The following is a 27,526-nucleotide window of genomic DNA, read 5'->3' as shown; positions in this document are numbered from 1 at the left end:
TTGATGCGTGTTAGATGAGGGTATTATGTGTTGAGAGGAATATCGTTCTTCTTGACGTATTAAGTAAAAGTGTTTGACGATTGTAACGTATCCTTTAAAAGTATTGTTTTTGAAAAGATTTTGGTGTTGATACGATTTAAAATTATACTCATAGATACATACATACATTGACAGACCGACACATGTAATTTGGTTGTTAGTAAGAGTCTGGCACTACCCACTTCTTCCCTTAAAGAGGTGGATATCCATGAGGAATCTTCCGTTAGGAAGCTTTTCTCGCTTGCTTTCTTTTTCGGGCCAAAGTTTTCGTCGATAGAAATCAAATGAATTAAACCGAGGGCCTGTATCGTTTTATAACGAAGCGTCTACAGTCCTTCATACTCCAGCATCAAAGTCATTCCAAAAGAAATCTTAATTAAAACACCCAAAAATCTTGTTGATTTTTTTTTTCTCTATCAAATATAACACAATATATATGCACGTAGTTTAATACAATCTCCTTGGTAGATATTACATAGTAGGTGCAAGTATTGATGGATTACCGTTGTAATTACTTTAATGGAACAAACAATGCATCGATAGAGGCGTACCGGCTGACATTAGGGACCACTCTACTCATCCTTGGCTGGTATATTTGCTTCAAGTCGCCAAATTGATTGATAGTAGTAATTGGTGTACAAAGCTTTCTATGAGATTGGAATTTGACTGGTTATGATGATTCAAAGATGATGTTCGCTTGTAAGACTAGATAGGAATGTGAGAGGCTTTCCATGACCTCTAAAAGTGTTATTTTTTCATATGTTAAAGGGAGACGCCGCTCTTAGCTTTGTCGTGCTCGGTCCTGCTTTCACATCTGCTGTAATACTACTTGTAGACATGATAAAAGGTTTTTTTCTTACAAGTTAACGTTAATTTTAGAAATTAATATTTTGAATTGTGTGATGAAATTAAATATATACCCATGAAACAATGCACGCTTTGCTGTATACACAATGAAGTTTCTTTAATTTCATTGAGAAGATTGCGATGTCACTTTAATACTAATTACACGCAAAACAGAGTCATAAACATTTAAAAATAAAAACTAAATAAAATAAAATTTAAAATACTACGATTAGTTTTGCTTATAGTTTGTAATTAAGCATTAGAAACTAACTTTTCACTTAAAAGCAACATTTTAGCATATAAAATAAGGGCTGACCCGAAGCAGAATCCATTTTTCATCATATGCTTCGTGTAAAGTAATTTATTTAAAAGCCAGCGAACAACAGATAAACTAAAACCATTTAACTTCCATATAACCTCTGTTTAACTAAAACACCGGACACTGTTTACATTAGTTTGTTTTGTAACGATGAGTTAGTTAAATTTTACTCGACTTTAACTAAGTTTTTTAGTCAGATGTTGTAGATATATGAAAAATATGCGTTTTGATTAACAAATGAGCCACAATCATCGGTCTGCCTTTCCAAAACTATGTTGGGGTTGCTTTCCAGTCTAATCGGATACAGATAAGTACCAATGTTTTATTTTACAAGGAGCGACTGCCTATCTGACCTCCTCAGCCCAGTTACCTGGACAACATGATACCCCTTAGTTAGACTCGTTGTCAAGCTTTCTAGCTTCTGACTACCCGTATCGACTATCAAAGATATATGAATATATTGAATATCAACCACAATGTGCCTTTCGAAACATGGAGGAACTCGTTATGACAAAGATAGTCACCCATCTATGGACCGACTGTGTCAGGCGTAGCTTGACCTGTGATCGATCAACTTGTGCAATAGCTTAGCCACGGGGTAATAGACTAATATTTTGGATTTTCTCTGTGACAATCAAACAGTTTTCATTTAATTACTTTTTAATTGAGCATTATCATTATCATATGATGGCATTATCACTTATGTTTAAAGATCTCGAGACATAAATTCGGTAAAAATAAATACAACAAATAAAAAACAAAAGAAAGTTCCACTACTCCGGCCTTATGGTATAAGAACCTATTTTGTATCGCCTTCCCAATATTAGACCATGAAAATATTCAATACAAAAATGTTCGAGTTGTATATTTTACGTTGTGTACATACATGTTTAGCGTATAGCGTTGAGAGGTGGGATAGTAAGTGTCCCTGTTTTATGAGTAGACCTTGAAAGTTACGATGTTGGGCCAACATTTGATAGTAGATTGGAACGTTGGCGCCAATCTTGTAGCTACGCTGCCGCGCTGTTAGATGCTATAACGTAATGAGTTTTGTTGTCAAACAAATGTGGGAGGAGTTAGAAAAAACGTTTTTGTGTAATGTTAGATGGTTAGACGCACATCTTTCATATTCTTATTCCTATGAGGACTAATATCCCTATTTACTTTAAAAAAAAATAACGAGCAGCTTGCTAAAATGCTGTTATATGTGTCCGCACCGAATATTTCGCAGAAGTTTTGTATGATGGTTAAGTTGCGTTCGATGTTAAAAATAATACTAAATGTTTTGTGTAGCGTAAAAGTAAACATAAGAATTTTTGCCTTAGTTCTAAATAGTATCACTAAAAAATAACCTGAAAACTAATAAATCACGACAACTAGGTGAAAACTAAAAGTGAGTTTTGTCAGTTTTAGAAAATTTCCCAAATTCAGAATTAAGAAATATACTTTCAAATTATATAGGTATAGACTTAGATTTTTATCAATATTTGTTTGTCCGTCACGCAAGTTACTGATATGTCCTTCAAAGATCGGACAAAGTTTTTCATACATACTGTATTTCAATAGAAAACAAAAAAAATATATCAATAAGTGATACTTCGAGACACATGAATTAATAAGTAAAACGAACCGCGTATTGAATGTAAAAGTAATGTTTTATTCACACATACATTAACATGATTCATGCCGCCTTTAATGTTCAGACATCTATATCAATACTAAATTTAAATTGCAATTTGTTCAGCAATTTCATATCATTTAATATTGATGGATATGAATACGATAAACTCGTGTGTATTTTATATGGATTTTGTGGCGTATCGATGAAATGCAAAATTTCTCAATATTTACACGTTGGCACATTTTTTAGCTTTGATTTCTGAAATATTGAATAGGAACTTCTTCGGTGAATAAGATTTTATTTAAAACAATGATAGGCATATAAGAAAACTGAAAGAAGAAACTGGATAGCAAAATTCAGTAATCAAATTGCTTTAACTAAAATATTTTACACCATACTTGATATGAAATAAACTTAAAAACTTATATATTGTTAGAAGAAGAAAGGGCTCTAACCCGGGTTATCAATAATTATTTATCAATAATGCTACTGTATAACTAGCCAATGCCATATTATTTGTTGTAGTGTAAAGATTGATACAAGTCTATGAGTCATACTTTTTTTAATACGAATATTTTGGAAGTCATAGAAAACTATTTACTTCACCGCCATTTTGTAGAGGCCACCTTTTACTAAATGCACTAAGCACACTTACGAAAAACTGTCCTGTCAAACAGAAAAATAACACAAAACGAATCAGTTCATCCGTTCTAGTGATACGATGCTATAGACAAACACACGTAGACACAAAGCCAGTTTACTTATAACAGTTTTTGCGATGCGGGTCAAAACAGCGAATAAAAAATATCTGAGAGTTCTGCCATCCTTTTGCTACTTAGTAAATGTATCGCTCGCTGCAGGATACTAATAAATAAAACAAGCATACTAATGGGTGCAAGAACAAAACGAACCTTACTAGCGCAATGTGGAAATACATCCTTTATTTCTTACTAGACTAGCCTTCAACTCTTTTAGAACTAGAAAAATGTCTAACGGTGTTTCTTCCATAAAACTAAGTGCAAAGTTTGGTTGACATTCCACTCGGCATGCTTAGCAGTGTTTTTTAAACCCAAGATTCTTGATAACCGAATCTTCTTGATTTTGTAAAACCTGGTGTCAGGGTTAAAGCTAACTATAGGCATCTGAGCTGGCTTTATATACCCTTGAAGCATTTTGTGTATTGGGATACGAACCTTGAACCTTTGACTTTTCAATCCAACAGTCATTCCACTAGGCTATCACAGCTATCTATGGTATATTATGATAATAACCGAATCGCGTAAAAACTAAAAAAGACAATCGATAAAAATCAATATTGGATCCAAATCCAAGGAATAAAATGTTACATTATTTACTAACTATTTCTTTCAAGCAATATTCAAATATGAAATTGATGGCAGGAAGTATGGACATACGTGACATGAAATAGTAATATATAGACCCAAAGGGTAAGAATGGAATGTGTCCTTTCTCAGACAAAATCATAAAGACGGCTAAACAGAATAAAATGGCCAAATGCGAGTCAGCCTTGTGATCAAAGGGATATTTCTAAAAATGACAAATAAGTTATGTTCGGTGTTTGGGTAATAAGTATTTCATTAGTTTTTAGTATTTTTATAATGGGATCGAGAATACATAATTTCTTTCAAAGACTAAATTAATATTTCTTTTAACTTCTCAATTCTTAAGGGTCATGAGGAACAGCCTGCTGATACATGGCCGGATAGACAGCGTCATCTCAAAGATAGTTCCGTTTACCGCTTTCGTTACGGAACCTTGAGAATCCGATGTGTGGAGGAAACCTTCAATATTTTTTATCGACATCCCACAATTCAGCTCAGCTGATCCGAAAGCAATAGTTCTTATCCGCTCAATAAATTATAACAGCAATGAGATATGACGGTGTTTTCCTGAATTTCTCTTGTTTTTGTATTTACTTTTATCGTGGATGCCATTTAATACGTCGTTTAAAATAACATTTATTACATTTACTATATTAAATTATTAATACTAAATTAAATGAACACACAGATTTCAAGAAATATAAGTCTACATGGCATAGACATGTAACAGTAAAACAATAAGAATAAACATTGAACAATCTTCTTTTCCCATTATTTTTCTTATTATACCAAGCTATTTAAATATTCAACTTTTATTCTAGTTTTACAGCTCTCGTAGATAGAGTTTTTAATGGTCTTCGAACAGTCTAGCCAACTCAAATATCTCGTGGTAACTAGACCATACGTGAGTTCAAATGCAGTGGAAAATGAACTTTATGACTCCCATTTTAGACGTACGTATTTGCATACAACATTTGTTTGAATAAAAGTCTGATTTAAGAGCTATATTCGTATGCTAGAACGTAGAGTTTAAAACGTTTTGTCAGAAGCATATTTAAAAAATGTTTCTGCAAAAATTTTACTCTAGATATTTGTATTCAGTCTTTTTTTGTAGGATGTAATCTGAAAAAAGGTTTAATTCGTGCAATTTTTTTAAATACTTTGTCATTTGAACGGAAAATATATGTGGTACATTTATCTCCAAAGAATTTACGGTAGAAAAATGTCATTTTTAACTGTAACATCATTCAAAATAAATGTAACTGACATCGATCAACCTAAAAATAAGACAGTGACAAATGAAACAAATCAAAAATTTACCACAAATTTTACATTCAACCTTTTTATTTAACAAATTGTCCAACGCATCTATTACGTAAGCTCAAATAAAAATCACGGGAAAAATAACAAAGCTTATATAATTTTTCTTTTAATTTAAAGGTTTTATGAAATGGGGAATGTTAATGTTTGTGACGCGAACAGTAATGGCCGCCGGCAGTCTTACTTTACCAAAAGCTACCTAAAATGTTTATTTAGACCTAGACAGACCTTTTGAAGTCGTAAAATGTGTCTATGAGCGTGTAAATTGTGGTTTATGAGCGGTATATTGCTGTATCAGTCACATAACTATTTAAGGTTTTCTATCTAGCATCTAGCTCTCAAATTACAAGTATATGTGTTAGGAGATATTTGTATATATATTGAATGATGAATACCTCAATAGCGTGTATTATGTTTGTGACTATTAAAGATTACTATTGAAATACGATTATAATAACCCTCGTGATGCCGCTTTGTAAAAGAACGGTTTTACCGTTAGTCGGGCGATCCCGATAAATAGTAGCCGTTTTACTCACGGCTGGGTAAAACTTTCTAAACTAAAAAAAAATTGTGGAAATACAGTTTTTACTTTGGACTTTGTGAGCATCAGCAGCTAGAGCATTGGAGAGAGGTGAATCGGGGAGGATTGGGGTGCTGTCTATTGTAACTGACGTTCGATCATATAAAAATGATGGCTTATTATAAATGAAATCCGAAAAGCTTGTTGTTGAACTGAGTCGAATCAATAACAAGGAATTGAAAAACTAAGCCGATTTTAATGTAGTTTCAAAACCACTGCAATCTTTTGACAAAAAAATGTATTTCTAGGTGAATAATGTGACAGACAGAAAACCAAACACTACACTTTAACTATTTCGTGCAAAGAAATACTTGAAACAGTTCCTAAGATAAATAGTACCTAGTCCTAGAAAAACCAGTTTATTAATTTAGGTTCGCCAGTCTAGACTAACTGAAGTCTAGACTCCGATATGTTTAAAATTGAAAAAAAGTTGCCGATAAATTGGTTTCGAACATTTGGGTAACAAACTTTCACATTAATTGGATTTAGGTTGTTCAATTTCCTACCTAGCCACTAGGTTTAGACTTTTCTAATTTACTGTTCAAAATATTAAGATCTGTTATTTGTCTAAATTAAGATTTTTTTTTGTGTTGCTTTAAAATTATGAATTTATAATCTCGTACTCGTGGAAGCATATTATGAGCAGCAGAGAAAGATAGCAAAAACTGTTAGAAATATGTTAATGAATGCATAAAAAAGCAGTTAATTATAGACTGTAAGAAGTCGTGAACGACTTGTCGGTTTGATCTCCGCCTAGGACAACTATGGCTTTTTACCTGAAAACCACTTATTCCAAGGAAACGCCTCATATTATTAGGGTGTGAACTCATGTTTTGACCGGTTTATTACTCACTGTTGCTAAAGTAGAGCAGATTGAGTATACTGCTTTTATTCACGTGTATAAAATGTGTTATTTATTGACGTTTGAAAGTAAAAAAGTTTAGATATTATGTTTGTAACGGTTTTATAAATGTTATTCTACGCGTTTGTTTCTACATGTCACTTTAGAGTAATAACAAGTGGCGACTTTAACAAATGAATCAATATATAATGTACATATGTCATCGTCTAATGTTATGATAACACATTACAAGATTATAATGATAATAGAAAATCCATCGGCCCTAAAAAGCTCTGTAATTCAAAGTAGTTTTTCCAAAAAGTATTTACAAAGTAATAATTTAGAGAGTATTTGAAATGCCCACCAAAATCTTTAGATTTCGTGAGCACGCTGAATTTAATTTTCGGGCGATACATTAAAATCAACGAGACTGATAGCAAAATAAATTCACAGGCACAAAGTAAGGTACGACACGAGTCAGATGTTACATGGCAAAATATATGTATACTTGTTACGTAAGCAGACCTACCCACTCAACCAATGCACCCAACAAATTTATGATCGTAATAAGCGTTTTCTAACCTATATCTATGATTTAGGTATTTGTGAAAATTCTAACCGTCAACTTACCTCTTCATGGCTACATGACTACATGAGATTGAGCCTAGTGGCAAACTGACGCACAGATGGACAGCCAGTAGTGCCTTAATTAAAGAATTCAATTTAAGTTAAATTTTAAATCAATGATAGCTGTTTCGGAACCGAGTCATCACCTGTCATGGTATAGTAGGGGTATGAAGATCTGTTCCCCTTAAACAACATAAACAGTTTTATAATAAATTTTACTGACCAACTAATAAAAAAAAACAAAAGCAAAACGAATTTCTACCTTAAATGTAACCTCTGACTTTTAGCATTCTATAATCTTGTGAATATTTAACACAATGCTTACTCTACATGTTTTGCGGCGAAAATTCAACCCTATTTTGGGGTGAAAGTACGATTAACGAGGCTGAGTGTGTCTTGAATACAACCTGAACTTTTGGGGATGAATAACATTATATACTCTAAGTTACGAAACTGTTAGTACTAGGCGTACGAGTGATGAAGTACCTTTATTTAATTTGTTGCTTGTTTCGCCTTTTAATTAATGGTTTTACTTTACAGTGAAGCTAGGGAATACTGTTGGTTTTTAACTTTTCGTACCTAAAGGGTAAAATCGGAGACTTACTAAGGCTCTGCCGTCTGTCCGTCCGTATATCGCCAGGTTATATGTCATGAACCGTGATTTCTAAATAGTTAAAAAAAAATTACAGATGATTTATTGCTGGCGCTTTTACAAAAATCTGAAAATATGTATGTTTATGAATGCATTAAAGTTGTGGTTTTTCGACAAGAGCGATTTGTTTATTATAATGTAGGGAACACTCAGCGTCGCGAGTTCGGCTCGTGCTTGATCGGTGTTTCAATCTTTACAATGGATAATGATCTCTAAGTTTATATAAGGTGTTAAAATGCCTCTGGAATTCAAGTTTGCATACCCCGTACATCTGAAATTTTTGGTAATAGGGCTTAATGAGTCTAAAATAGTAAATCATGTATTAACACGTGTTTGATAATAGGCGTCTAATTTAATCTCGTTTCACAAATGGTACGGACAACAACGTAAGTCAATTAGCGTAATTCGATTTAATTTACAAAGTAATCATTATAATGTTCTGATATACTCGGTGTCAACTCTGCGTAATGATATAATGGCTTGAAATAGAGATAATGACTTGGTATTGAAGTAAAAATAACTATATCATGAATCCCTGGGATAGTTAAAAAAATATTGAACTCGTATTTTTGCGTTTTCGTAAACAGTACAGAGATAAATAGTTTTAAATTAGTTTTATTATTAGGAAATATTAGAATAGGAATAGAGGAACTTGTGACGTGACGATTTCGTAACATTTATATAAAATAATGACGTCAGGAGTGAGTTCCATTCACTTTTTACAATTTGAGGAACAAAAGAAGACATACGTCTCCATTATTATGTATAGAACTTTGACTTGACTGCACGGATAGCCGAGTGGTTGAGGTCGCCACGCCAAACCCACTGTGGACGACGTGTCGCGAGTTCGATCCCCGCATAGGACAAGCGTTTTTGTGATCCACGAATGCTTGTCCTGAGTCTGGGTGTCTTTGTGAATGTGTATTGTATATCTTTGAAACGCCTCAAGACACACGGATTAAATTCTTGTATGTGGGCAAAGCTAAAAAAAACTACAAGACGGATTCTAAAAAAAATGTGTCATCATCCACATTGTTTCAAAAACCAGACCGTTTCTAATTCCAAGAAAGTATTTTGAAAAACATCCATAATTGAACTGGGAACCGATATTTAGACAAACACTAGAAAACCAAAACAAATATCTATTGACCAGTCAAATATTAGCCTGCAATTCTCTGCACGGGTCGTTTGTATTGTGCATAGCACGGCTAAGCCCGAAGCACATCCAAGCGCGAATTGGGTCAACAAACAAACAAACTGCAACTGAATAGGAAGCTAATTGTATGCACAGTATGGGTAACTTTACCACAATGTTGTTTGTTTGTAAACTTGGTGTATCTGTTCCATCTTACCTTACTTTAGTATTACTACTAGGTTTTGGACACGGTTTCTTTCCAGTAAAGGTTTTTCCATTAGGTTCGATCAAAATATAACTTAGAAAAAATTGCTAATTTGGGCCAATTTTGTAAAATAAAGTTCCTCGTTTGCTTACAAAAAAAGAACTGTGCTTGATTAGACTGATAGATAGACCATTAGATACGATAAACCAATGGGAATTTTACCAAAGCTTTATTACTAAGCAATATTTTTTTTTGGCTCACTGTTCCCACAGCTGGGCAAAGGTCTCCCACAAATCCTTTCACGGTTTTCTGTTCCGGGACCCTTGGGACCAGCACAAATCTAAATCATAAGTATTGAAATATATTCAAATGTTTCATAGCTTTTCCTTATTGCAATAAATTTTCCCATCACTAAGATTACAGACGTAAATTTTCCAATTAGCAGCGGACATCAACCGCATTTCGGTAGTTGGTTTCAGTGGCCTGCCTCGGCTTAATCAGGCTGTCTGTGCCTGTACTATGAACTCGTGAAATAAGAGTTTTACCGTTGTAGAAGAGAGATAGCACACTACACTGTGTATACGTGTCTCGCTTCCACAGTGACAAACCGATGACAGTGCGAACCGGTCACCGGTCGAGGAAATGAGAGCCAAGTTTCATGTGTGATTCTGGAAGATTTTGTTCACAAATAAACGAAGGTCGAATCTGTTTTAAATACTGTAATTGCAAAAAATATGGAAGGCAGAAGGAAATGTAGGAAAGTGAAAATGTAAGAAGGCAAAATGATTTATATTTTTCATTTATAAAGACTATTAAATATGATTTTTTAAGGAAATAGAAACTTAAAAGCAATTTATGGAAAGTGGTCAAGAGGTCGATAGGTAAGTACGCTCAGATACCTACTAAGGCATCGGCACTTAAGTTGAATCTCTAAACATTATCATAGCTTAAAAACTTTTCGATTAAATATAAGCTCAATGACCTCTAACCTTTATTCAGCGTCTACATAAACAGTTATTCATAATTCACGCTTTTTAAGTAGATTGTAAAATATTTGAACAAGAGTTTTAAAACAATAAATAACTTTTGAATTTTCATAATATGATTTTTGAGTGACAAAAGTCATGAATTTTTCGTAAGTCTTTAATATTTCTCAAATATTGTTTCAAATTAAAATCAATTCAGGTACTGATATAAAGTCCTATTCTATGAAACAAGAACCGGTATCGTACATTTGGAGTAAATCAAAAGAAAATTGTCACTGTTGCATGTTGGTTTCTATTTCGAATTCCTCATTTAGGAATTATTGAAAGAATACATCATCTCTGAACATTTCATCGGTTTAGCTTTTACAGTTCACGAGATAGTCTCATAACAGACGGATAGACAGACAGAGTAGTCTTAGCAATAGGATTCCGTTTTATATTTTAGATACAGAACTCCCAAAATGTTCTTTTTATCGTTCCATAAGATATTTGAGTCTTATCACTGACAGGAACTTCTCTATGAATAACTCGGTTGTAACAATTCAATCCAATACAAACAAAAGAAAACTAAAATATATCATACCAGATCATACTACGCGAATACAATGCATTTGACATTGACATTCATATAATAGTCTATCAATACTACGTTACGTAAGGCTTTCGAATGACGGACTGAAGGCCTGACAACACCTTTTATAGCAGTACTGTTTCAGTTGTTGAAGCGAGATGGGTATATACATTGTGTAGAGCGACGTCTCTATTACTCAAATGACTGCTTTGTGAGATATTATGTTAAGCGTGTCAGTTTTTGGAGGTTACCATTATCATTTAAGCCTTTTCTCTACTATGTTGGGGTCGGCTTTCAGTCTAAGTGGAAGCCGCGAGGTCCCAGTGTTTTACAAAGAGCGACTGCCTATCAGACCTCCTCAACTCAGTTACCTGTGCAACTTTACTTCTTAGTCAGACAGGCTGTCAGATTTTCTAGATTCTTACTAACTGTAGCGACTCAAAGATGTATTGTTAACAGCCGGGATCCACAATTTAACCTGCCTTCTGAAACACGGAGGAACTCTTTATGACATAGATGGTCACTCATCCACGGACCGACCGTTTCATGCGTAGTTCAACCAACATGTGCAGTTTTTTGGCTAGACAGAGAGACCTAGCTTATCGCTTCTTCTTAAATACTATTGCTTATGTGCAAGCGGGACAGAACCATACAAAATGTAGAGCGAGCTCTCTCTTTTAAAACTACAAGAGTATTATGTACGGGACAATGGTAGGTTGTTATTTGACCAGTAGCGAATATTAACAGTATTTACGTAACTAATTAGCGTTAACAAAAGGGATTTATTGCGTGGACAGGATTAGCCTCGGTCCCGTGTTTACGCAATGTGATACAGGGGTTGTATAAATGTATGCTTTGTTCCAATTGGTGTTCAATACAGATACTTGGTAATTTGTGTGACAAGAAGTTGAAGTCTGTTTTTTGTTTCTCAGATTTTGTTGATTCATTTTTCATTTAATGTGAAAAAGAGTAGAAGAGTGAGAGTTGAGTAAAAATGAAAATGTCGTTTTTTAATTCGGTGGTTAAAATTTATTACTTTATTTTGAATGTTTCTTACACGATCCAGGGGTCTACCACAACCTATTCAAATAGTATTTATGGAGTTGTTCGATGCGCACTTAGAGCAAAATTACTACATGACATTACATTTCATTGAAAACAGTCGTCATTGTTGATTGAATATTTATCTATAGAAGTTCAGGCATTTAAAATATGATCTAGATATTGCCCCTTCCCTTCACCCACTCTGAGTTAGAAACACTCAACGTACTTTAAAATTGTAATTTACTCAATTAAAAATAAGTTTATCATCTAAAATTCCCAAGCTCCCAACTCGAAATTAACAAAAAAACACCCAAAAACTTTTAATACACAAATGCGATCGTTCACCTCGCGTTAGGAATAAATATAAGTCTTACTCACAAATATAATTTAATAATAAGTTTAGCTGCGTAGGAGAAATTCATACTCTTGCTTGTACCACGAACTTTAACTTAAAGCTATTGTCGTTGTGAAAGCAAGACGCCGATATATGGAATGTAGAGCACTCTCTCGCTCCCACAAAAGCAAGTCTTGCTTTTAAAAGTTAAAGTACAAGTCTTGATCACACAACGTAGGTGTCAATAACACTGTGGGATGGCTTATTAAAAAAGAAATTAGCTTTTGATAACCATTATTTAAGAAGGCGATTTATAAAAGTTAAAGTATCAAAATTAATATTTCGTTTTCATACAGCTGTTTCATTAGTCTGTACCTTACTGATTTAATGTTTTAAAATATTGGATACAATAAATTATATCACATTTTCATTAATGACAGAAAAACTAATACGCAAAAATAATAGTCATTGGACATCTAACTACACATTGTTCTATTCATTATTTCTCCAACAATGTTAAAATATGAGATGTAGATCTGTAGTTAAATGAAAACAGTGTCAAACTTATTTAACTCCGTCTAATTGACCAATCTGGTGTTAAATAAAACAATTTAATCTTCCGATGTCTGAAGAGCATTAAAAGAATAATCAACTATATAAAGTAATAGATGTTAGAGGACACATTGGAAATGGAAATAAGAATATATTTATAAAGGATTTTAACGGTAGGTATTGCGTAGTTCAAAATTTGTTTTTACTACCAGATTTTTTTAATATTATTCCCCACATTTTTTCAATCTATGCAAACTTGTATAATGAGTACTGAACAACTGTTGACTGATAAACATAATAAAATTATTCTAAATATCCTATAAATTACGCGCATACTCAGAACAAAATATGCTCGTGCCCATCACACAAACAATTAACCGGGTTTGGAACCGAACCCTCAACCATCAGTATAACAGTCAGGGCCGTTAACTACTAGACCAAAATACCAATCGAATGTGTAGTAAATGTTATGTATATTACAAGTTTAAAACAATTTGAACTCCTTAATTCTTCGAGAACTGTTATTGATAGTTTACACTACCCGCGTGTTAAAGTTCTGAATATAATTGCTACTTGAAGTATACAATTTACGAGGTAATACTCAAGTGGTTATTTGCTTGGGATGGTTTCAGAGTATTCAATTAAAATATATAAGTCTTTGTTTTGTTAAAACTTATAGAAATTAATTAAAAAGTATTTAGAAGGTGTTTAGAATGGCAGATTTGTAAAAATAAGAAAAACCAGTTTTTAATAAATAAGACGTATCAAAAAACTTATTTCAGGTAATACATTGCTGTAAAAAACAAATTTTCTTGTTTATAATATATATGTAGGGTTTGGTACCAATTTTACTATATAAAACTGACGAGCTTAAACCTGTCAATCTTGAAAATTGATGCTTCGAATTAGAAAAAAATACAAAAAAAGGTTTTTATCTATATAGGCTCAAAAAACCGGGATTAAACCTTGATGCTAAATTATTAGCGTAATAATTACGTAACTAACCTAACAATACAAGTTCAAAATCATATAACAGTATCTAAATATATACTAAAGATAATAGCAACAACTAAATAGTGAGACAGCAAATTCATAATTCTAAGACAAAGAAATAGACAGCTGTTGTTAATTCATTTTGAACATAGACTTAAAATGAATTTCATGAATATATACATCACAATTAGGGTTTCTTAGAAAGACAGACTATAGTAAGAATGTTGCTGCTGAAAACAATGAAAATCGATTAGATTGAATGTGTTTTCATCGATAAATAGTAATCTTTTTTTAATTAGACTTTTTTCCCACGATTTTTGCAACCCAATTTTGAGGCACTTCCCGATAAGCTAGCAGGCTGAAATTTTCGGGGTAGCTTCAATCCTGATGACAATGCAATTTACAACTATTAAAATGGCTGGGCAAATTTTGATAAAATTTGAATGGAGTGACATTTAAAAACGTGGGTTTTAGATTTTTAAATTTATTAATTATTCTTCTTTAGGCTTCCATACCCAAACATACACATACATACAATAATCCTGTAAAAACGCAAACGCAGCCTGTCTGTCCGCCTGTCATGAAACTGTATTTCATGTACCGAGATAGCTGGATGGTTGAAAATTTCATGACGGTTTTCAGTTACCGCTACAATAAAAATATGCTACATTTTCATATAGCATATAAGTTCATGGTAAATTCTTGGTTTGATCGGTCGTAAATTAGTAGTTATCTACTAAATTTAATTATATCCGATTCCAATTTAATTTGTACGGAACCACCAGATGTGTGCCTTATGTCTGACTCGTACTTGAAAGGTTTAATTAGGGTTTCGTTGGTATGATAAAGGCTTGACTTTACTAACACTTTGCCGTCTGTCGGGGTCTGAATTTTTTACTATTCAAAAATACAGGGTGTTTATCTCTTATAAAACAATTACATTCAGTGAATGTCAAGCCAAAACAATACATTACACCTACCCCTCTAGAATTACAAAGCCCGCAATCAGTAATCGACATGAAATACCTAACTATATTACAGACCCACACGTCACGCTACACCGCTCTTATTTCTTATTCATAAGGTTCAAATTCAAATAACTTGTTACCAAAATACACATCATTCTACATGGCTCTTATATCGTTAGCAACAGGGTTCAAATTCAAATAACTTGTTGAATACAAATCGAATACAGACGTAATATTATTATTATTGAGAACATGACAATTATATTCCTTGTATAGATATTATCTTGACTCTACCATCGCAAAGGAATTGGTATTATTCGGATACACTTAATCTATAATAATATGATGTTTTAGGTATACTGTTATGTGGAGATTAGTTTATAACTTTGATGAAAATGTTTGTAAATTTGTGACTAACAGTGTTTTTATCTCGGGCCAAAAGTATACCATATTTTTTTCGCTTTGTTTGGGACCCAGAGTCAGTATTTATAAGAATGCGCTATCAAATGATGGCACAAGAGATTTCAAATCAATTTATCATCATATTACGGAACAAAATAGTAAAACCGGTCAATTCATTTTTTAAACGTATCCCTAAACAATACGAATCCTTTTTTTTTGTTGAAAATCGAATTAACAATAAAATAAATTGTGATTTTTTTGTCAAAAAAACATTTTTATAGAAATATAATATGGGCTGATCTATAATGACTCACGACATTTCGTTATCAAGTTGCATGAAGGCAACGGCATATGATGAGTATGGATAATTGTCCAATTACGTATGTCCATGAACATACATAAAACGTATACATAATACATAGAACGTACATAAAAAACTTCTTTAATCAAAACAGCACACTGTGCATTACAATTTATGCAACAGTGTATTGTTTTCACTACGGTTATTATATCCTGTAAGAGATAAAATTAAAATCTATTTACTCAAGTTAGGCTACATAGTAGCATATTTTGATCAATGAACATATAGAAAGCTCCCCATATCACCTTTTCACCTAACCTTCTCAAATATATCTAAAGATAGTTAATGTGAGTTAAGTCAAATATTAGTAACAAATACAAAACACTCACATTATCATAGAACAAGCTTTTCTTTTCACAGATACAAGTGGTATAAAAACCTACGAAACAAGGTCGTTGTGCACTTCGCACAAGGGTGTTACACTTGAAGATATGGGTGACGGTTGTTGGCCTTATCAATATTCAGGAAATTATTTTCAAATAATATAATGATTTCCTTATGTACGAATACCAACAAAAGTATGTTTAACGAGGAAAATTCCCTTACTGTTATTTTTTTCTAACCGACTGTGGTTAATATTATTTCAAGTCAAATATTTTAACTGGACATGGTTTAAAACTGTTAGGAATTATAAAAAAAAGTGATAACGCTACCATTGACATTAATGGGGTAAAATAAGACAAGATTTCCCTATTTAATATTTTACGAATATTTAAATTTATCGTACTTTAACTATCACAGCTTACATTCAGATCGCCTAGGTGGTGTGTAAAAGATTTTTAATATTTTAATCCAAGTATTACAGTACAATGTTTTATTTTAACGTTATTAAAAGCCAATTATCCGGGAGATATTTAAAAAGATGAGACTGCAAGTTATTCAAAAGTGGCAGTAAATGTAAAACCGAAAGACAGTAATAGACATCCAAAATAAAACGCTTCAAACAAATCTTAAAAAGCATTTCACTCCACACACCGTAACTGAATCCATCTTTCATTTTAAATCTATCATTTTCAAACTAGAATACGAGATGAAACTAAATTGATTCAATATCCTTTGTATTTCGTCCATACATTTAAACTTAGCGAACAAATAAGTTGAAAGATTTCAGCAGCTCCATCGAATCCGATACGGATATACCGGGATATCGACGGGACCACTATTTACATAATGTATGTAAATTTTTTGTTCCGCTTGCCAGTGAGGTAGATACATTTGCAAGCTATGAAAGGAAGGTTTAGACGTAACAATGAAATGTTGAAATAATAACTGTTGGAAAATGGGGCAAGTTTTTTGCAGTGATTATTGATGTTCTCATGCGATTTTTTTGGCTTGTGTCAAATAAAAATGGGGCTATTCTATATGGGCTTTATTATCTTCAGATTTTTAAGTATCTAGAAATGATTGACTAAATACTATGGAAACAATACGATATTTTTCAAGGTTAACTGAAATGAATTTTAAGTTTATACTTTAATTTTCTTAAAAAAAACCTTCAAAGCAAATAGACGTTAAAAGTCGAAGTCACAATCTGAAATCCGAAAATCGGTGGAATAATAATCAAGTTTCAAGAAAATTTGGGCCCATATTTCTCCATTGCAATGTCATTAGGCAGTTATAAAAACGTCGTAAGTAACAAATGGTTCCCACAAAGATAAAATAATCCTTAAGGGAGTTCAAATATATTTGTACAAGCCCCAGTTTTAAGTTTGACTCAATGTTTGATGCACTTCGTAGTCATATTTAAAAGTTTTTGAAACATGCACATGTCTGAAACTTGTCTGTTTCAAATACTCACTTCCTTATGTTTTGCTCTGGACTGACAATTGAGTTTGAGGGACCTTCAAAAGAGATTCCAAGGATTGAGACAATCAATCGATCCTTCAAAGCTTTTGTTATTACACGGTTAAGGAGCACAATATAATTATGTACCCTTTCTCAATCTGAGCCCAATAACCGCGTGACAATATGTTTATCCCGTAATCCAATTAGACCAAATAAGGTCCAGTCAAATTGGGGAATGGTTGTAATACAAACCGCCAGCTCGTCCAGGGTTAGGAAATTGCTTTAGTGGAACAATTTTCGGTTGTTTGTAATATTAGATACTAGGTCTGCATGCTAACGTTGTTCAGAAGCCGTATTTTCTTGTTAACTAACCCAAATGTTACGTTCTTTGGATTACTGACACACTGGAAAAATTTCCCAGGCGACATTTCGCTCGCATATTTTTTCTTTAGAAAAAGCATTCAGATCATAGTTTCCCAGCGTAATTGATCAGCACTTTCAAGACGCTTTTGATAACCGCTGTTTTATTTTTAGCGCTTAGTGAAACTTTGAAAACTAAAAAAAAATGGCGCTTCTTAAAAAGTTGTTAAAAGGCGTTAGTCCAGCCATTTTATTTGAAACTGCCAAAAAAGTGCTATCGCTTGAAAGCTGATTTTTATAATGTATTTAAATAATTTTAAAACACATGAATATATTCAGCGGTCCATCTTTATTGACCCCAGGGTTGTATTTATGAGGTTATTATGAGGTATTGTCGCGAGTCAGAGGGCGTGACTTATGACCTTAAATATTTTTCTTATAAGTGATCGATGTGTATTCTTCGTCGTATTAAGCTATGTGAAGAAAATCGCCAGTAAAGAAAGTCTTTACAATAGTAGGATAATAGGCTTTATGTACGTATGATATTAAATTACATTATTAATTGAAGTTTCGGAAAAAAAAATTGTTGACTTTAACATAACACTGATAATAAAGCAGTATTCTACTACAAGTTTTCTAACTATTTATTCATATAAATATTTTGAAATGAATGTGAACAACATTCCATTTTATTTTTAACTTAAAATGGACAAGTGGAGTTCAGTTAATCTTCTTTTTAATATCTATAACATAAGTTAATTATATATGGTTTCCTCCTTAAAAAAACAATATTGCTCAACATAGTTATATTGTAACCAAAGAATAATTTTTGACTTTACTAAACAAGACTATTTTTAGATCACCGTCAAAGTTCTTGTAATTTTAAGTGTTACTTAGTTTAGCTTAAAGGTGACAATTCATTTAATCGAAAAACACCCCGTGTAAACAATATTTATTTCGAAGAAGCCGGTCAATAAACCGATTGCAAGTTTCACCTTCAAACTAAATAATTAAGACGAAATATCCATTATCGAATATCGATTGTCGATATCTTGGTAAAAATAAACGGCCATGGCGAGCCCTCGACTTGAAACCACCTGTGATGAATATTACAATGAGTGTGACAATTTAATGAAAGAGTTACTATTGAAACAAAGGCTTGATTCAAGTAAAACTGCTTGAAGAAGAAAGGTTAATTTCTTCGTAATTGTTTAAGTTGAGGAGCTCGTGGCTAAGCTATAACCGCATAAGTGAATCGATCACAGGTTAAGCTATGCTTGACGCGGTTAGTCCGTAGATGGGTGACCATCTTTGTCATAACAAGTTCCTCCATGTTTCGGAATTGTGGGATCCGTCTGTTATTCCTACATCTTTGACAGTCGTTACAGGTAGTCAGAAGCTTGAAAAACTCTGACAACCAGTGTAAGCAAGGGGTATCGTGTTGCCCAGGTAACTGGGTTGAGGAGGTCAGATAGGCAGTCGCTCCTTGTAAAACACTGGTACTTAGCTAAAAACGGATAGACTGGTAGCCGACCCCAACATAGTTGGGAAAAGGCTAGGCCAATGATGATAGTATTCACAATTTATTAGGATCGCTCGATTAGTTTCTGACCCAACCATAGTGATGTGGCGTGGTATGAATCCACCTCAAAAGTTGTCACGCTAATCTTTTCAAATTGCAATGAAGTCGCATTTACAGAGCATACCAGTGAATTGTTGAACTTAAAAACGTGACATGAAGAAAGATGCATTATGAAATCTACGAGTAGAAAAAGGGAAAAAGAAGAAGAGGAGAGGGAAAAAGATCCAAGAAAAAATCATGAAAGGAAAACAAGTTTTTTGCGACCTTATTTTCTTTAGGATAGAACGAACCAAAATTCGAGGGGGTTTCCAGCATCGGATCCGACAGATGCGATCATGATGTTGCTTTTATGCAAACTTTAGCTTCATTCTGAATTTGAACTTGGATCAAATTTTTATTTGCAAAATTTGATCAAGTGACAAAGAGACAGGCCGATCTAAAAATTAAAACCTTTTTAAAATAAATATTTTTATTCAAGTTTGTTTGAATGCCCAATTTAGTTCAGTGACTTATCAAGAGCACATTTGCTTATTGATTTTGTAAGTAAAAGTTTTGACCTTATAAAAAATAATTTTGATAAGTAATCAATACCACTGTATCTCTTGCCAAACTAAATTATTGAGCATCAGGTGCTTTTCCTCCCACGCAAAGATCAAAGTTGTTTTCATGATCAGCAATTAGGATAAGTTAGAAGGTCTTTTGGGGAAGGTCAGTGTTAGAAGGTCCAGTGACCTCCTACTGTCTACTTTTAAGTTTAATTAATTTTAGTCTAAAAATAATTTACAAAAATCCTTGATGAAAAATTTGTGCGAGAGACAAGATAAAGCTTTTGTTTTAAAAATTTTATAGAAAAAAACTGTTTGTTTTATGATGCAGAAGATAGTTGCAAACCATAGCTTCATAGATCTTTGGATATATTCAGAACAAGTTATAACATTATATTTTATCTTTAAATCCACTTTAAAAGGTTATAGGAGGCTAAAAAATAAAATAGCCATGGCCTCCTCCAATTTTCAATTCGATTTTAAGTTTACCAACCAGATATTGTAACTTGAATGGATTTCCTAAATCACCCAGTCTCATTGCCTATAATATCTCAAATCAAGCAATTATCATAGTTAAGTGCATTGCAGTCGCTCGCCGTAAAGGTGTTCATATTATTATGTAACGCCTCAGCGAATTTTAGAGCCCAATGCAAAATGAAACTCGTTTCACATCCTACCATGATGTTAATCGGCCAATAATGGTTCCTCAAATCAACCAGTCTCAATTCCCCGTTTTGTTCCAGGAGTGTGGCCAGCCGAGAGTTTGGAAGGTCCGTCAGCGGTGCGTGGTAGCTCGGTGGACTACGCGGCTGCGTTGCTCCTAGCAGCAATGGCTGCCGTACTACTCGCTGCCGTGGGCTACCAGTGCGCGGCTACATGGAGGTGGATTATGGGCAGGTGAGTGTTGAGAATGGAAAAAAGTTTTTATTTCAAGTATACTTGTGAACCGTTACGAGAATGGTTTTAGTTGCTCAGTTACAGAAGGTTACCACTATGGACAAAAATCTGACTGTTAATATTAGGGTAGGTTAATATGGAAAGGTGTGACTGCTATTTATTTTAGTTGCACCACATACGGGTACTGTAGGGACTGATGATGTCATCATCATCATCAGCCCATATCCGTCCACTGCCGAACATAAGCGTCCCCAATTGCAAGCCATCGAGATCTATCTTCGGCTGCTCGCCTCCAGCTCATTCAGAAATGCAAAGAAAACATTTCGCGATACGGAATTTAATCTTTGATCGTTGGAGTTTTTGCAAACATTCAAGTCACATGCACAAAGACAACCATACTCAGAACAAGCATTCGTAGATCACACAAATTCTTGTCCTACACAGGGATCGACTTCCCGAAAGGTCGCGCGCACCGTGGTGACCTTTACCTTATAATATTTTGATTCGTCGTCTCCAAACTTAATTAATGTTGTGAAGACTTGGTATAACTTCAGCTACTAATTTGTTACGAGTTTTAATAACCGAAATCAAGTCTATATTAAAGATAGTTTAGTGACCTTTATAAACAGAAGTTGAATAACTTTCCAAATAGTTATAAACCAGAGAAAAGGGGTTACGAAACTTTGAAGAGAATCGTCGTATTACTCGTACTATAACAAAGTGATCTACAATGCTTGTTTGAGTCTGGCTAGTCTTTTTGCAAGTCACTAAAATGTAATTCAATTTCTTAAATATTCCGTTTCACATAGGATTAGAAAGTTTTGTCACGGTGGTAGGTAATGCCACAGGATTTGCCTAACTCCATCAATTTTTAGATGCCATTGCCTATGACCAGTGCTATAATTTTATTTTTTATCCTTCCATAATTTTATCCATAAGTTCAAAATAATAATTAAAAAGACCCGTTTTCTTCAATGAAAAAACGGGCCTTTTTTATTATCATTTATTACATTAATCATTTTGCCATTCACGGTAAAGCGAGAGGGCCAAAGCTTTTCGAAATTATAAATAATGTTATCTATAGTATCCCACACAGTACATGGCGCAGCACAACATCCATCCCATTATTGGCCTAAAAATCGTTTCCTCATATCCCTGGCATGTCATTTAGCTCACCCAAATTCTCTTTGCTTGCATGAGGACATGAATATTTAAATTCTATTTTACCGTCGGAAGTAAAACGTTTACCTCCAAATGCACGTTTAGCAAACAAATTATATACGAAATGACATTTGAAGTGCGCTGCGAACTTGACTCTAAGTATGTACTAACGGTAATGTTATACATGTTCCGATGCAGATGTTGGATGTATTTCTTTATGGTCTTGTAGTTTTTAAAATATTTGTAGATGTATTAAAGTTTCGGGTTTAACTTCTTTTCAGGGAAAAACAAAAAAAAGTATTGTTTGAATAAATTGCTCTCTATTTCTTGTTAAATGTAGTTCAAGAGTGATAATTTGTTTTAATATTATTAATAGATCAGGGATCTCAATTAAACATAATGATGGCGGTGATGGCACAATAAAATGAATATTCATCATATTTTTTTATTAAACTTTCTCTTCTCTTCGTTTATGTATTTACTCTTTATTAACCTTCTTTCTTGTATACTCAGAGTTACTTGTAACTTAAACCTAGATTTTTATAAAATTTTAGACTTTCCAATTTTTTTTGACTTCTCCCCATCTTGTCATCTCTTTTTCACTACCTTATTATTACCTATTCTTCTTAATCTTCAATCACGTACCATCCAAACAGGTTTTATCTAATCTTCCTCTTCATTATCACTGACCACAAAGGTTTCTTACCAGATCCGTTTGGTGCAGGACTCGGCGGGACTCCGAGGATAGTAACTGCGACTCCCTCTCGCGACAAGCCGCCATCCGCATCAGCCACTCCCTCCCTGATCTGCAGACCGAACCCCTGAAGCAGGAGTACGTGCAGGAGCATAAGGATCCTGCTAAAAAGGTAAGGGACTTCAATGTGTGCTTCCCCACTAAAAAATAAGAGCAGATGTAGTGACAGCGTATAATTTACGCAACACAAAATGGTTTTTTACGAAGTACTAATTTATAGTGAGTTAATCATTAGTCCTAATTGCAGACCTTTGTATAACAAAAAATCAATTCAGAATGAATAAAAAAGGCATTTAAAACAAAAGGGTTTTAATGAAACATTACGAGAATCTTAAAATAAAAATTCACACTAAAATCAGACCTCCAAAAATAACATCGACGCTTGCTCAGTCAACATAAAAGCTTCTAAAACCAAACATTTACATGTTTATCTAAAAGATTAAGTTTGTAAAACTTGTCCACGCAGTTTCCACTTAAGAAATTAGGTCAGTTTAGTTCTGCGTACCTAACATCTTAAGGTATTATTGTAGCGGTTGCGCGAGCGTGACAGCGCACTACGAGACGTAGAATATTGTCTCTCTCCCACACCCTCTGGGCACTTCTGGGTTAATTTCTGCTACAGTTGCGGCCATAATTAAGTTTTGAAGGAGTGGGCTTGTAACCTGCAGGTAGAGATAATACTTTTATATCTCTTGAATTAAATTACGCCGGTCTGTGCGATGATAATTTAAGACAATTTTTCTTAGATTAAAAAAGTTTTACAATGCGTGCGCTGTATTGAATTAATGTTTGTAAACAATGTTATGTTATAATACCGGTTTGAGAGCGTAGATAACGTTACAGCGCATTAGAATTTAAATCCAATGTATATAAATGACATAGATTGTTGACCAGTCACATGAATTTGACTTGATAGTTCAATACATTTGAGCAGTTCATTATTGTTAGCGCTCGGAGTAATGTCACTTGTTGACAGGCCCTATATTTACCACACTCTTAATAAATTTAAACCATTTGCCATACTGTGAACGAAATAATATTGATTACTGTTACTGACACGTATACCTCTCTTATGTAACTATTTGATTAAAATTATTTGTTTCTGTAAATAAATACGTAAAATATTGTCGCTCTTATGTACCTATTTTGAATTATAATTAGTTGTTTTTGTGAAATAAATAGTCAGTGTGCGCGCGAGCGGGAGTAGCGGTCGTCTTACAGGAGAAGTGCGGTGCGCGGGGGGGCGTCGTACGCGCCGCGCTCGGTGCCCGGTCGGCCGGGCAGTCAGTTTTTTGTTAAGCTCGCGACACGACGGCTACTCTCGCTCCGCTCACGCTGCCAAAAATTACTTGCTGGCTTCTTACTAACCATCCAACGCTAACATTGCTGGTCCTTCGAGCCGGATTGGAAGTAACAAACGCAAACGCAGTAATAACTAACGAATTCGCTTCGAACAACCGCGTGCTTCACACCGTCCGCGCAAACGCAAAACAAAATGGTGGGCACACGAAGCACGTTGCGACGGGAACGCGAACAACAAATGGCGATGGCGAGCACCGGCGAGAAACCAATTGAATACCCTCCGCCTACTTCAAGTATAAAAACTGAAGGCAGCAGAAACCGTGACCTAAAACCCCCTTCTGTATCGTCATCGGTGAAGGCTAGGAGGGCGCAACTGCTTTTGGATGCCGCTCAACAAAAAGCGCAGCTACAAATGGATATAATTGACAAGAAACTGGCCGTTGATCTCGCTGAGCTGGAGAGCCACAGCTCACTATCACAGTTACGAACTGAAAAAAATGGAAGCGAATTAAATCTTCGCGTAGAAGAATGGCTCGAAACGAGTCACGTGGGAAAAACTCAGTGCGTAACCCAAGGTAATAACGACGACGCACTTTGTCCGGCACAGCAGCAGCAAGAGGCGTTGCAACATATGGGGGCCGCCGGCCCACTACCACCTACTCACATCGACCTCGCACTCGCCCAGCAACGCATACCGCTGCCCGCGGCGGAACCCCGCGGCGGCACTGATGGAGACACTATGCACATGCTAGCGAGTGCGCTCAAGGATTTAGCCGCTTCTACCAGTATGATACAACATGGATCTGACGTGAAGTTATTAAACCGATTGTGCACGCCAAAGGATTTACCAAAATACGATGGTGACCCTCTAGAGTGGTTGCAGTTTAAACGAGCCTACGAGGAATCTTCTCAAGTATGCAACTTCACCGAGCGTGAGAATTTATGGCGGCTTAGAAAAAGTCTCCACGGAGCAGCTAAAGAAGCCGTCATCGCGCTGCTCATCGGCAACACATCACCTGACGACGTGATGGCCACCTTGGAGCTGCAGTTTGGGAACCCGGACGTAATAGTATCCAGAATACTACGTGACGTCAGTAAATTACGACCGATGTCACTAGAATATCACAAAGACATCGTGCCCTTCGCAATAAAAGTAAAAAACTGTGTAGCAGCGGTCACAGCAATCAGCTGTGAAGACTACCTAAAGGACGCGAACATTATAGCAGAGATACTGTCTAAACTGCCGACGGTACTGATAGCTAGGTGGATGGACTATAGTTACCTACTTCTCGACCAGAGAAGCAAGCCGAAGTTAGTCATCTTATCAGATTTTTTAAGTGCGGAAGCAGAAAAAGCAACAAAGTGTTCCGTAAACCTCAAGCACTACAGTGATAGAAATAAAAGTCGTTTTCAAGCTCAAACACTGTTAGTAAACAACAATGACCACAGTACAAGTGAGAGAAGTAGTGACAAGTGCCGGTTCTGCAGCATATCTTCACACACGCTGCCAGACTGTAAAAGGTTCGGTAAAGCGTTACGTAAAGTACGGTGGGCCTACGTTAAGCGTCACGGAATCTGTTTCAAGTGCCTGATATCACGACATAAGAAAGAATCGTGTTCTGCAAACGCGTGTGATATCGACAATTGCGGACAATCTCATCACCGGCTCTTACACTTTAAATTAAAGAAAGACAATAAAAGCGCATCGTTGTCGCAAAGTGAAAACACAAAAACCGATTCGGAACATAGTGCCTCTATAGAAACAATAACTCATATAAAAATGAACAGCTGCAAAGTGTTGTTAAAAACCGTACCTATTTCAATAAGCGGACCTAATGGTACAGTGCGTTGTGTTGCACTACTGGACGACGGGTCCACGGTGTCATTGATAAGCAACGAGCTTGCATCGCGCGCCGGTTTGCGGGGCAATAAACAATCAATGCGTGTGTGTGGTGCGTGGGACAATATGGAACTTGTGTGCGACAGTGAAATTCTAAACATTAACGTTTCAAACAGTCAAGGACAAAAGTTTACGGTTAGGGCGCGTAGTGTTAAAAATATGAACTTACCCGAACAAAACTTATCAGCTGTTAACTTGAGTGATTATGAACTGAAACCTGAAATAAAAAGTGTTATAAGTGATGGACAATGTAAACCGGAAATATTGATAGGCCAAGACAATTACGACTTGCTTTTACCATTGGAAATAATAAAAGGCAAACCTAACGAACCTTATTTCACACGTACACCGTTAGGGTGGTGCATGCATGGCCGTGTGCGCACGTCGTTCGATACTAGGGCGACGCACCAATCAACATTATGTTTAAATGAAAGTGATTATCTTGGAAGCCTGGAATCTGAGTATTTGTTACGAGAAATGCACGATACAGTACGCCAGTCCTTTGCAATCGAGTCTGTAAGCGTTTCATGTAAGCCTAGGCAGAACATAGAAGATACTCGAGCTTGGGACCATCTACAACGTACCTCTATACTAAAGAATGACCGGTGGTACGTTAGCTTGCCATGGAAAAATACAAACTGTGTGCTGCCAGACACATTATCGCATGCTATGATGAGACTGAAGGGTGTTGAGAAAAAAATGAAGGCGAATGAAGGCTACGCTATGCGATACAAGGAAAGAATCGATCATCTATTAAGAAACGATTACGCTTCACCAATTGAAAACACGGCGAGTTCATCAAAAACATGGTATCTTCCTCATTTCGGCGTTGACAACCCTAATAAACAAAAGTTGCGATTAGTATTCGATGCCGCCGCTAAAACCAAAGGCGTGTGTCTTAACGATTGGATATTAAAGGGACCCGATCTACTCATTTCACTGTATGGAATAATGCTAAGATTCAGAGAGAACAGCATCGCCGTGACCGCCGATATCAGAGACATGTTTCTCCGCATTAAAATATTGGAGGAAGATAGGAACGCACTTCGTTTCTTATGGAGGCAATCACCGGATGAACCAGTAAAGACGTACGCCATGAGCTCATTGATATTTGGTGCTAACTGTTCCCCCTTCATAGCCCAATTTATCAAAAATAAGAACGCCGAGCGGTATGAGTCATCCATGCCGGCCGCTGTGCACGCCATTCGTAAACAACACTATATGGACGATTATATCGACAGTTTAGAAGATGAACAGACAGCAATAAATCTCGCAAATGAAATTACTTACATACATAAACAAGGAGGATTCGAAATCAGGAACTGGACCTGCAACAGTCAAACAGTATTAAATAGTTTACCAGAAGAATGTCGAAGATCCACGCCAATAACATTCAAAGATGGTCAACAATACGAAGGTGAACGCACGCTCGGCTTAATCTGGTTACCTACAAATGATACGTTGGGGTTTGATGTCTCATTTAAGCGAATACCTACGCCGA

General features: G+C 35.1%; 1 protein-coding gene across 1 annotated transcript in view; it reads left to right on the top strand.

The window, feature by feature from the left end:
• Positions 1-27,526, top strand: part of LOC113499947 (synaptotagmin-10-like) — a 94,250-nt gene that overhangs the window by 28,297 nt on the left and 38,427 nt on the right. Inside the window, exons 2-3 of the mRNA XM_026880556.1 lie at positions 20,755-20,908; positions 22,779-22,935. Coding sequence (XP_026736357.1) covers positions 20,755-20,908; positions 22,779-22,935 — 311 coding nt within the window. The remainder of the gene's footprint in view (positions 1-20,754; positions 20,909-22,778; positions 22,936-27,526) is intronic.

Source organism: Trichoplusia ni, chromosome 13, assembly GCF_003590095.1.
Source record: "Trichoplusia ni isolate ovarian cell line Hi5 chromosome 13, tn1, whole genome shotgun sequence".
NCBI classification, from domain to species: domain Eukaryota; kingdom Metazoa; phylum Arthropoda; class Insecta; order Lepidoptera; family Noctuidae; genus Trichoplusia; species Trichoplusia ni.
The sequence above is the reverse complement of the archived record's forward strand: the minus strand, read 5'-3'. Positions and strand labels throughout refer to the sequence as shown.